General features: G+C 37.9%; 1 protein-coding gene and 2 pseudogenes across 1 annotated transcript; 2 read left to right on the forward strand and 1 right to left on the reverse strand.

Annotated features, from left to right (window-relative positions):
• The first annotated feature begins 179 nt into the window (after positions 1-179).
• On the forward strand, positions 180-2,973 carry LOC104600620 (6-phosphogluconate dehydrogenase, decarboxylating 1, chloroplastic). Its single transcript, XM_010263677.3, has one exon. It carries the CDS (start codon positions 744-746, stop codon positions 2,229-2,231), a length of 1,488 nt encoding a protein of 495 aa, XP_010261979.1. The 5' UTR covers positions 180-743; the 3' UTR covers positions 2,232-2,973.
• Positions 2,974-6,742: 3,769 nt separating this feature from the next.
• Positions 6,743-7,865, forward strand: LOC148789568 (DNA-directed RNA polymerases II, IV and V subunit 3 pseudogene; annotated as a pseudogene).
• Positions 7,866-8,964: 1,099 nt separating this feature from the next.
• Positions 8,965-10,044, reverse strand: LOC104600801 (DNA-directed RNA polymerases II, IV and V subunit 3 pseudogene; annotated as a pseudogene).
• Positions 10,045-11,723: the final 1,679 nt, after the last annotated feature.

The following is an 11,723-nucleotide window of genomic DNA, read 5'->3' on the forward strand; positions in this document are numbered from 1 at the left end:
ATCCCTAAAAACTTTCAACCTAACCAGCGGCGAAGTGGGATGGCAAATTGGATTTTGGGTGTGAGTGTTTTTCTTATATTCGGGAGCGGGTTTAAACTAACCCGGACAGACCCGACCCACGAAACATCATCAATTTCTTTTTATCTTTCTTGGCCGTGGCTTCAACGGAAACACAGTGCATCACTGCATCTATCAAAACAAATTAGCGAGCGAGAAGCGAACAAACATGACCATCCAACGGTCAAATCATGCACCCAACGAATTTCGGTCTCTAGGGTCAGCCAAGTAGCCAATTGCCTTCTCAGTTACCCGAACGCCGCAATTTCGTTAATAGTTACAAGATTATACGGTACAACCAGTTTCATTGAATTTCACGTTTGTGGGACACTTTCATCAATCTCTTCCATCCATAAATGGTGATTGTGACCGTTCTCCCACACTTTCATCAATCTCTTTACATTGGATGTATGATGCAGCAGATTCATGCTCCGCCACCACAGCAACGGCATTAACGCCACCAGGCGCCAACGACCCCTTTCGTATAGAGTCGTCCTGCCCTTTGGGTCCCTCGACGAGTCCGTCAAAACCATTTTAAATTAGAAAACAAGAAATCTAAAACCTTCCAACTCTCCCCCCACCCCTTGCCATTCCAGTCTAACCTTCCTTCTCTTGCTCTGCGTCTCTCTGCCCCATCCCTTGAAACCCTAACCCAAAATTACTTTCTTTCGGTTCATTCGTCAATCATGGAAGCTTCAACTGCTCTCTCACGCATCGGCCTTGCAGGCCTAGCTGTGATGGGCCAAAACCTTGCCCTCAACATCGCTGAGAAAGGCTTCCCCATCTCTGTCTACAACCGAACCACCTCCAAAGTCGACGAAACCCTGGAGAGAGCCAAGGAAGAAGGTAACCTCCCCCTCACTGGTCACTACTCGCCTCGTGACTTCGTCCTCTCACTTCAACGCCCCCGGTCGGTCATTATCCTCGTCAAGGCCGGATCCCCTGTCGATCAGACCATCGGAGCTCTCTCCCAATTCATGGATCCCGGCGACTGCATCATTGACGGTGGCAACGAGTGGTACGAGAATACTGAGCGCCGAATGCGCGAAGTCGCCGATAAAGGTATTCTCTATCTGGGTATGGGCGTTTCGGGCGGCGAAGAGGGCGCCCGTCATGGTCCTTCCCTCATGCCCGGAGGTTCATACCAAGCCTACTCCAACATCGAGGACATCGTTAAGAAGGTCGCCGCACAGGTTGAAGATGGCCACTGTGTGACGTACATAGGTGAAGGTGGATCCGGGAATTTCGTCAAGATGGTTCATAATGGTATCGAGTACGGTGATATGCAGCTGATATCAGAAGCGTATGATGTTTTGAAAGTTGTCGGCGGGTTGTCCAATGCTGAATTGGCGAATATTTTTTCTGACTGGAACAAGGGGGAGCTCGAGAGTTTCTTGATTGAGATAACCGCCGATATATTCAAGGTCAAGGACGAATGCGGAGAAGGTCAGTTGGTGGATAAGATTTTGGATAAAACGGGGATGAAGGGAACTGGGAAATGGACGGTTCAGCAGGCAGCAGAGTTGATGGTTGCTGCGCCCACAATCGCTGCCTCATTGGACTGCAGATACTTGAGTGGGTTGAAGGAAGAGAGAGAAGCTGCCTCCGAGGTTTTGAAGGAGGCTGGCATGCGGGAGGATGCAGGAACAGTGAGGAATGGAATCGATAAGAAGAGGTTGATTGATGATGTGAGGCAGGCATTGTATGCTTCGAAGATTTGTAGCTATGCACAAGGGATGAATTTGTTGAGAGCAAAGAGTGTCGAGAAGGGCTGGAATCTGAACTTGGGTGAATTAGCAAGGATTTGGAAAGGTGGGTGCATTATAAGGGCTGTGTTCTTGGACAGGATCAAGAAAGCATACCAGCGAAATCCTCATTTGGCAAATTTGCTCGTTGATCCTGAGTTTGCGAGAGAGATAGTGCAGAGGCAGGCAGCTTGGAGGAGGGTTGTAGGTTTGGCAATTGCAGCAGGGATTAGCACTCCAGGGATGTCTGCCAGTCTTTCCTACTTTGACACATACAGGCGGGCAAGGCTGCCTGCGAACCTTGTCCAGGCACAAAGGGACTTGTTTGGGGCTCATACTTATGAACGTATTGATCGTCCAGGATCATACCATACCGAGTGGACAAAACTTTCCAGACAAAATACGGCTAGCATCGGTGCTTTTAACTGAGCTCTGCTCTTGCATGTTCACTAGATTATGAGTTTGGAATTGAGTTGATGTTGTTTCTATAGGAATCATCAGGGTAGGCATGTCTCACCATAGTTTCTTTGCTTGGGCTTCTCAATTATTGTTTTGCCTTGCAGTATCTGATGTTAATAATTGGTGCATCTACCTTCTGAGCATTAGCAGTTAGAATATGTTAATGAGAAATTGAAAGCATGAATTTTCTCTCAGCAGTAGAGAAATTTGTTAGATGTTGCTACTAGTCCTTTTCTTCCTTGCTCTTACAATTCTGATAGATATGTCAATTTGTTCCCATTTTCCCTCAGACATTCTTTTCCCATTTTGACCGTGATGGGTGATCTTTTTGGTTCAAATCATGGTTGTTGATTAATCAAATTTGTAGTTCAAAGGGAGTCTATAGTGAAGGAAGAATGTTTCTTCTATATGCTGTTCTTTCCCATAAAAACTCACGACCCTGTTATTGTTCTTGTGCATATTATGGAGTTTGTGTGAGAAGAGTTGCTTGCCCTGTGACTGCAATTTGATTCACCATTTGATATTATCATTGGCTTCATCAGGAATAAGAAGGCTATCATTGGGTTTCATACTCCCCTTGAATCTCTGTTATTATAATTGTACTTCTTTCTTGGTTCATCTTACAAGAGTGTATTCTGTTATACACTTTTTTTGCATAAAACCTTGTAACCTTGTTTTGAGTTATAAGATTACATGACATTGTTTGTTTTAAGTTCTTTTCCAACTTCTATTCTGCTGTCTTTGTGTTTCGGATCTGGATTTCCATTGCATAACAGAACTGGGTAAAAAAAAAAGTGGGACCAAAAAAAAATTCAGCATAGTAACTTTAATTTTCTGTTGAGTTTCATCAATCTGAACTCTGTTTTGGGCACCAATGCATGAATCTTCTAGGAGATGCATTTGAATTTTTAGGGCACATTCTCCAACCATGGCCACTAAGAAATCAATTAGGATACCGACTGTAGTTTAAGATTTGATACTTTGAACCTGTGGTTTTTACCACAGAATCATTTATGTGGAAATTCATTAACCTATTAAGTAAGGTAATAGATGCACTCATGCACAGCCATTATGACACTTGGGAAGCCTTAGTCTTTTTTGGCCTAGTCGATACTCTTAAACTGGTCACAAACCTAAGAAGCCTATCTGTCTATGGGTGGAGATTTGAAGATTAATAATAACCATGTTGAAGTTTGGTCCAGAGACAGAAATACGAGTCCCATATAGATTGTCCCCATGTGTGCACCAAGAGACCCTTTATCACAGGAAAGCCTAGACCGCAGGGGCAGCCGGGCAGGATACATGTATTGGTTGCTTTAGTTCACTACTCTTCTACTTTTTTTCTTTTTATTGGGTTTCTTTGAGATTACTTTTCCTAAAATCTTTTATTCCATCAAAGCTTTAGTCTTTAGTCTTTAGTCTTTAGTCTTTAATCTTTGGGAAAATTCCCGATTAGTACCATTTACTTTGGGTCTAGTGCCACTTTGGTCCCCCAGATTTTAAAACATAACAATTTAGTACCCAAACTTTCAAAATGTGTCAATCCAGTACCTGCCGTTAACCAATCTGTTAACCAACTGTTAAGTGGTATTTGAAAAGATGCAAATGTCCTTCGAGTGTCATCTAATTCTCTTTATCAACTATTCAAATGTTGGCAAAAAATGAACAGTCCCAAATCCTTGGGGTCAAGTTTCAGTGGGCGTTCTGGGGACCCCAACTTTCTTGAATAGAAGAGGCAAAGATTTGAACTGTTCATTTTTCTTTAAATGGTTGTTAAAGAAAATTAGATACTTGAATGGCATTTGTTGTCTTCTCAAGTGCCACTTAACAGCTGGTTAACGGGTTGGTTAAAAGCAGATATTGGATTGGCACGTTTTAAAAGTTTGAGTACTGAATTGTCTTATTTTATGGTTCAGGGACCAAAGTGGCACTAGACCCAAAGTACAGGTATTAATCAGGAATTTTCCCTTAATTTTTTACAATTTAGTTGTCATTTTTTAAAATGCTTTGGTAAATGATTTCCACCTTTTCAAAGGTGTGTTTATACTACATTGCATCACACCTTGAATGTCCTTCACACCAACAAACCTTAGACCAAGGATCAAAAATTAGCAATGTATTGACAGGTCATCGATACTCTATATAAGGGGCTTTTGGGGTTTCGACTAATTTCAAGCGGTGAGTAGGCCTAGGACTGACTCCTTTGGCTAATTTTTGGAGTAAAAAAAAACTAATAAAAGGGCTTGTGTGGTTAAAACAATTGATACACAGCCTCAACCCGTGCTTATGTTTTAGGCCTGGAATTCGGGTCAGGCTAGTCTCAAGCTAGCCCATGATCATCAATGGGTCCCTAAGTCGGTTTTAAGCTATGTGTTTCTTCCACGGGAAAAAGGGAAAAATTACATGGATGTACCCTATATTTTGGGGGTAGTGACACTTTAGGGGCTCAACTTTCACTTGTGCCTTCTATTTTCAAAAATCAAAACTTAAGTCCAACCAGTAGTATTGTGCTGATATTTTGGAGTACCTAGTGTCATGTGCACCTAAAACTTTTAAAATCCCAAAATTACCCTTTGCATACTTTTTTTCTTTTTGATAGTTAAGAGGATCTCATTAAAAAACTTCCAAAAATAGGGGACGAGAAAATGCCTACACCCCCGGTTAAGGACACGGCTAATTTATGGGCCAAAACATTACAGTCTCTCTTAACATGAACAAAACGAGGAGCAATGCAATAAACTAGAAACAGGATATCAGACCATAATGCCCCTAAATGAGAGAAAGGGATAGAGCAATACAAGACTTTAAACAACATTAAATGGTTAGTACAACCAATCCATTAACTATTTACAAATCCCGCATTGCTCAAGAATATAAGCCAATGCCTTCCTTAGGTCATACATGATTGACTCTAGTGTTGACATGTGTGGATTCATAAATATATTAAATAAAGGGATATTATTTCAAACTCATCATGATTTTTTTGCATTTCTCTTGAAGTTACCATTGATTTTCAAAATCTCCAGAAAACCCCCTATTAGTGATCTATCTTTTACAATTTTGTTAAATTTCTCATACTACCCCGTATAAATATCTATTGTCAAATTTCTCATACTAAGATCTCTTGGGAGAAGTGTTGTTCATTGTCTTCTTTCTTTGACACTTGACCTCTCTCTCTCCCAATAGTTGGGCTAACCCAGTTAAGATGTTCGTCCTTGGGCCTTGGGATGGGAAAACCCAAAAGCTTTTCCATAGTCTATGTATGCACGTCATAATTCAATAAAACCGTCGAGGCTTCTGTCATTGTTGGCTGTGTCCGTTTTGTCCTCCGCTCCTGTGCCATCCATAATGGAGCTGCCAGAATTGCAGTAGATACTAAAACAACTTCGTCTATTCCTTATGGCATTCATAGGTGCAAATCACTCTAGTAGGTGTTTGTAGGGGTGAGCATTCAGTTTATTTAATTAAAAATTGAATCGAATAAATCAAAATTTTAAAAATTGAAATAAAAAAAAAATTAAAACCTAATCGAAATTGAATTACAAGAAAACCGAAATAGCCGAAACCAAAAATTTTTATTCGGTTTTTTATTATTTCAATTAAAACCCAAATTTAATTAATATATATTATGAAATTGAATTACATTATAATACATTATATATAATTTATTAGTATATAAATATATAGCATATTATATATTAAATGTTATATATTGTATATTATATATTACATATTATATAATGAATTTCAGTTAATTCAATTTTTTCGATTAACCAAATTTCTAACTTTAAAAACCGAATTACCCGACAATCGAAAAAAAAAAAAAACCGGAAAAAAAAAAACAAAACAAAAATTTTCGGTTCGGGATTTCGATTTTAACCAAATAATGCTCACCCCTAGGTGTTTGGCATCGGTGTTGGGAACACTGCACTGTTTTCTCATAAAAATAGTGCTAGGCATGTGTGAGTTGTAAGTGGTTATTTTTTGTTTCGAAACAGTAGACACTAAAACAACTTCGTCTATTCCTTATGGCATTCATAGGTGCAAATCACTCTAGTAGGTGCTTGGCATTGGTGCTGGGAACACCGCACCGTTTTCTTATGAAAATGGTGTTGGGCGTGTGTGAATTGTAAGTGTTTATTTTTTGTTTGGAAAGGATGCTACCACATAGGTTGCTTTATGGGAAAATGGTGCTATCACATATTATACATGTGCCTGAATGATATTTTGCAACATTTATGTATTTTTTTCATTTTTGCATTTTTATATGGGAAATGACCTTGATACCCCCCTCAAAAAAATAAAACCCCCCAACACCTGTATCAAGAAAACCCAGCCACTAAAGTCCAATGGAAAAATCAAAATACCACCGCAAGCCCCCTCCATTCGGCAGACGTGATATACATTAGCCATCTCCCAATTCTTTGATGAAAATACCCAAAGATAGGTGATATGAATACAGACTATGTAAAAATTAAATAATGAAACCATGGCTAAATCCTCCCTGTTCTCAAGACATAATCCACATCCATTCATCGAATGTTTTGATGACAAAAGTAACCCCATTAATAGTTAGTGTTTTTGAACATCTATATCTCTTCAGTTGTTCAACTCAGGAGAGTCAGAGCAAAATTTTGAACATAACCTTTTAGAGAAAGAGTTTGCAAACGAGAGTGGAGGGAGTATCTTACCAACGATTCCCAAATAAAGATTAGAGAGATGGACGCTACCTCAAATTCGAGCTCCAAGAAACAGACACAAGCATGGCGAACACCCTTGGTCGCATCATGCTTGCAGAGGTACCGACCATTGCAATCGACCTTGTCAAAATCGAGGTCAACTCCCTTATTTTCAACGATGAGTTCATCATTCACCACCTTGGCCTCATCCCCAACGGACAGTGCGAGTATTGCTTTGTCAAGTTCCACCTCAAAGTCCACTGTCACTCCGACCATACCCTTGATGTTACCAGCTACAACCTCAAAACCTCCGACCCTTGCATCGTCCTTGTTGATGTCGCCCAGTATGTAGAATTCGATGGTTACAATGCTTTTGAGCAGAGGGATATACTTATCGTGAAATTGTGTCGTGGGCAAGAGCTGAGGTGAGAGTGATAGCAAGAAAGGGGATAGGAAAAGAGATTGGATCGAGAGCAGCCCAACAAGTGTTTTTTACATTGATCCCAATACTCATCAGGTTGTACTGGTTGACCCTACAGAGGCATACACTGGCCATGATGAGGTGATAATGAAAGAAGAAGCAATGGGGAAGCCAGGACATTTGAGATATATGGTAAAGAAAAAAAGTTTCACTTTCACTGTTAAATCTAATGTTTTAAAGGTGGGTCATCGGTTCTATATGTATGTATGTACATATATATGTGTGTGTGTGTGTGCGAGTGTGTGTATAAATATATATTTTATCAACCAATAATGTGTAAATATATTTTAGATATGTTATATATATATTTTTATATTTAATTTATGTTTTTTTAATTTCGCTTTAAATTGTTTTAATAAACAAATATTAAAAACTGTAATTTGAGGCTAAAAAAAGTTTTTTTTTGTGAAAATAGTGGTTCTTATGGTTCATTAGAACACATAAATCTCAAAAAGTTACCCCAAAAAAAAAATCACCACAATCAGACATCAAAGTGTAAAGTTATGGCCTCCGAAAGTTTGCATACATTGAGTGTGCAACCTGCAACCCGGTGACCGAGTCGGACAGGTCAACGGTCAAACGATTATTGACCAAGTCAACGGTTTTTGTCCATCTGACGGTTCTTGATTGAACTAGACCCGAAATCTTGGTTGGGTAAAGGTTCAAACGGTTTGACCGTTCGAGTCAATTGTGGGTTGAAAATGATCAATTTGGTAGATTGGGTGCACACATGCGTGGAGGATGATTGGTTTGATCACTTAAGGCAACATTAGATATAGAAGAAAAGTTGATGTCTTTGGTGATGATTGGCACCAGAGCGTTTCACAAGTGGGCCCTAATTCACAAGTGATTCATTTCGCCTATAGGTAAAAGACAAAGTCCATTTGGAACCATAACACCCATAACATTCCTTAACAATTGAAACTTTAAAATCATAGTTTTGGCCACCTCGAGCCTATTTGGCATGTCCATATGCTAATACATACTCCGCCTTATATAGATTTATGCATCTACACATAAAAGATGGTGCCCATTTGACCACTGTAACCCCCACAACAACAATCATTAATAAGTCGAAACTAATGAAATCACCTTTTTTTATTGGCCTAACCTTGTCTATAGGTTTTAGGTGCCCAAACAAACAACGCTATCCATTAAACACATTCATTCAAATAAGAAGGTTCCCATCTAATTGTTGAAACCCTCATAGCAGTATTTAATGGTCAAAATTATAAAATCACAATTTTGACCAGCCCAACCCTGTTTAGCAATTCTAGATGCTTACACAAACTACGACATCTATCATATGGGATTTCTATATTGTGTGTGTGTATATATATATATTAAATAAAATATGTTTTTTAATATATAATATATATTATCAAGTCAAGCCTGGGCTTGGAACTGGCTAGGCCTGAACCCTTAGGCCTAAATCATGTCTAAGCCCGACTTAGAACTGGCTAGGCCAGGCTGGCCCATTGGGCTACCTAACCCATGAACAAGTCTATTCTATATTTAATGTTTCCTTAAGTGATCAAACCAATCATCCTCCAAGCATGTGTGCACCCAATTCACCAACTGATCATTAGTGTCTTCAGTTTCCTCTAACAACTTGATTGCATCTAATTTTTGTTTAAGCACTTCTATTGCATTGATCACCATCTGTAAGGCTTTAATGGCGCCAATAGACTCAACAATGAAAATGAAACTATCTTCTGTAGCATATATCTCAACAAGTCCTGCCTTCCCCATTGTGCTTTGCTTTCGTTATCACCTCATCATCGTAAGTGTATGCCTCAGGGTCAACCTTTACAACCTTATGAGTATTGGGATCAATGTCAAAAGCCTTGTTGGGATACTCTCAATCCAATCTCTTTTCTGTTAAAGTGTTAGTGATCCCATCAAATCATCACTAATATACATATTTGGTTCATACACGGAAGTCACATTGGGTGCAAGCGACCACTTTGCATGGTCTTTTGTTATCCCCTTCCCAACTATCACTCTCATCTCACTCTCAGCTCTTGTCCATGACGCAATTTCACCACAAGTATACCCCTCTGCTCAAAAGCATTGTAACCACCAGACTCTGCATATTGGGCGGCATTGGTAAGGACGACGGAAGGGTTGGAGATTTTGAGGTCGCAGCTGATAACGTCGAGGGTATGGTCGGAGTGGTAGCGGACTTTGAGGTGGAACTTGACAAAGCAATACTCACACTGGCCGTCGAGGATGAGGCCAAGGTGGTGAGTGATGAACTCGTCGTTGAGAACAAAGGAGTTGACCTCAATTTCGATGAAGTCGATTGCAATGGTTAGGATCTCTGCAAGCATGATGTGGCAAAGGGAATTCGTCATGCTAGTGTCCAACTTTAGGATCTCTAATCTCTATTTGGAATCACTGATAAAAGTACTCCCTCCATTCTCGTTCACAAGCTCTCCTCTCAAAGGTTCTGTTCAAAATACTGCTCTGTTTCTCACCCTCAGACGACCTCCAGGACTGATGTTGAGGAGATGTAAGTGGCATTGAAAAACACCGACTATTAATAGGGCACTTTTGTTATAACATTTAACGAATGCTAGCTTGAGAGCATGGAGGATTTAGCGGTATGAGTATTTTCGTAAATAAATTGGGAGATGGCTGACGTATATCACGTTTGCCGAATACAAGGAGGTTGCGGTGGTATTTTGATTTTTCCATTGGGCTTTTGTGGCTGAGTTTTCTTGATACAGGTGTGAGGGGTTTTCTTTTCTTGAGGGGGGGGGCTTCAAGGTCATTTTGCCTTTTTATATTTCATTATTTTTTATTGTTTATTTATGACATTAAATATTAATACATTTGACCTGAAAGTTGAACTACTGATCTTTGCCAAGTAGTAAAATAATTTCATTTTTTGTTAGTTTTAAAGTATGTATTTCATTTTTATTATCAATAAAAATAATTATTTTTATTACACTTATTTTTTAATTTAGTTAATAAAAGTATCTTAAATGTGTCTAATTTTTTCTACATTTTTGTAATTTTATATATTTATTTATATTTTGAAAATTTGATGGCCTAAATATGACTTCATAGGTGATTCGAATGGTTGAATTGCCTATCCATCACTTGGATAAAGAATGTTTTTGTTTTTTAGCCAATTTTAAAATATTTGGATTTATATTGTTAAAAATATTGGCATAGATTTAATTAGTACCACTTATTTGTGAAAAATAACTTAAATATAAGATTTAATAAGAGAAAATGAGAGTTAATACCTTTAAGTAAGTCTTAATGAAAGGGGATTAAATAAGGTGAAAAATAATAATTGAAGTTACAGTTTTAACCCTTACAATTAGAGATGTAATAAATAGACAAATATGAACATTTAGTAGTCATCAAAAGTTGGCATTAAAGTTGTAATAAAATAACTTTCATACCCGTTATCAAATAAATAAATATAGGATAATTTTAGTCCAAAAAAACTTTCACTCTACATCCCACTTTTATATATAGTATAGATATAGAACTTTTTTCTTTTGTCTATTTATTGAAAATATGTAGGATTTAAATATAGGGAATTGAATAAGGTGAAAAGTAGTATTTCAATTTACAATTTAAACCTTACAATTAAATAGGGACTAAATTCAAAAAACGAGTATTTTAGTAAATGTTTTAAAAATCGGACCAGACCGAACAATTGAACCATTTTCGCCCATGAACTAGTCAAGTCATTAGTTCTGTTTTGGCCCTGAACCGTTATTTTACAAAAAAAACCGTTGAAATGGTCAGAGAATTGCTGATCCATATTGTTTAATCATTAAAATGTTTTGATCTGGATAACAGTTATTGGGTTGCTTTTAAACTAATTCCATTTTTATTTATTTTAAAAGTAAAAATTATAAAAATGATAAACCAAACTTTCATATCTCAAATCTTGTTCGATTATTGCTAATGACCAAAATTAGTTAGGGTTTTTAGTTATTCCATTTTGATATTGAGTTTTCTCATTTATGTGATTATTTAAATTGTAACAAAAAAAATTGTAACTCCAATGAAGAAAATGGAAAATTGATGCAAGAGATGAGAGATCAAACATCGATCTTATATTAAAATATGAGATACACCATTGAAGCAAATGATATGGGTTTTGAGAGAGATTTAGAGAGATGAGAGAGATACAAGAATAGGGCAAGCGATGTTGTAGCGACAATTGAACCACTAACTCAAAAACGAACGACAAAGCGGTTCTGTTTTTGGATCGGTTTTTAAAACATTTATTTTTACCAAAAGAAAGTTCCCAAATCTTATTTGTATTTTCAA

This window comes from Nelumbo nucifera, chromosome 8 (assembly GCF_055504915.1).
Source record: "Nelumbo nucifera cultivar China Antique chromosome 8, China Antique-T2T, whole genome shotgun sequence".
NCBI lineage: Eukaryota > Viridiplantae > Streptophyta > Magnoliopsida > Proteales > Nelumbonaceae > Nelumbo > Nelumbo nucifera.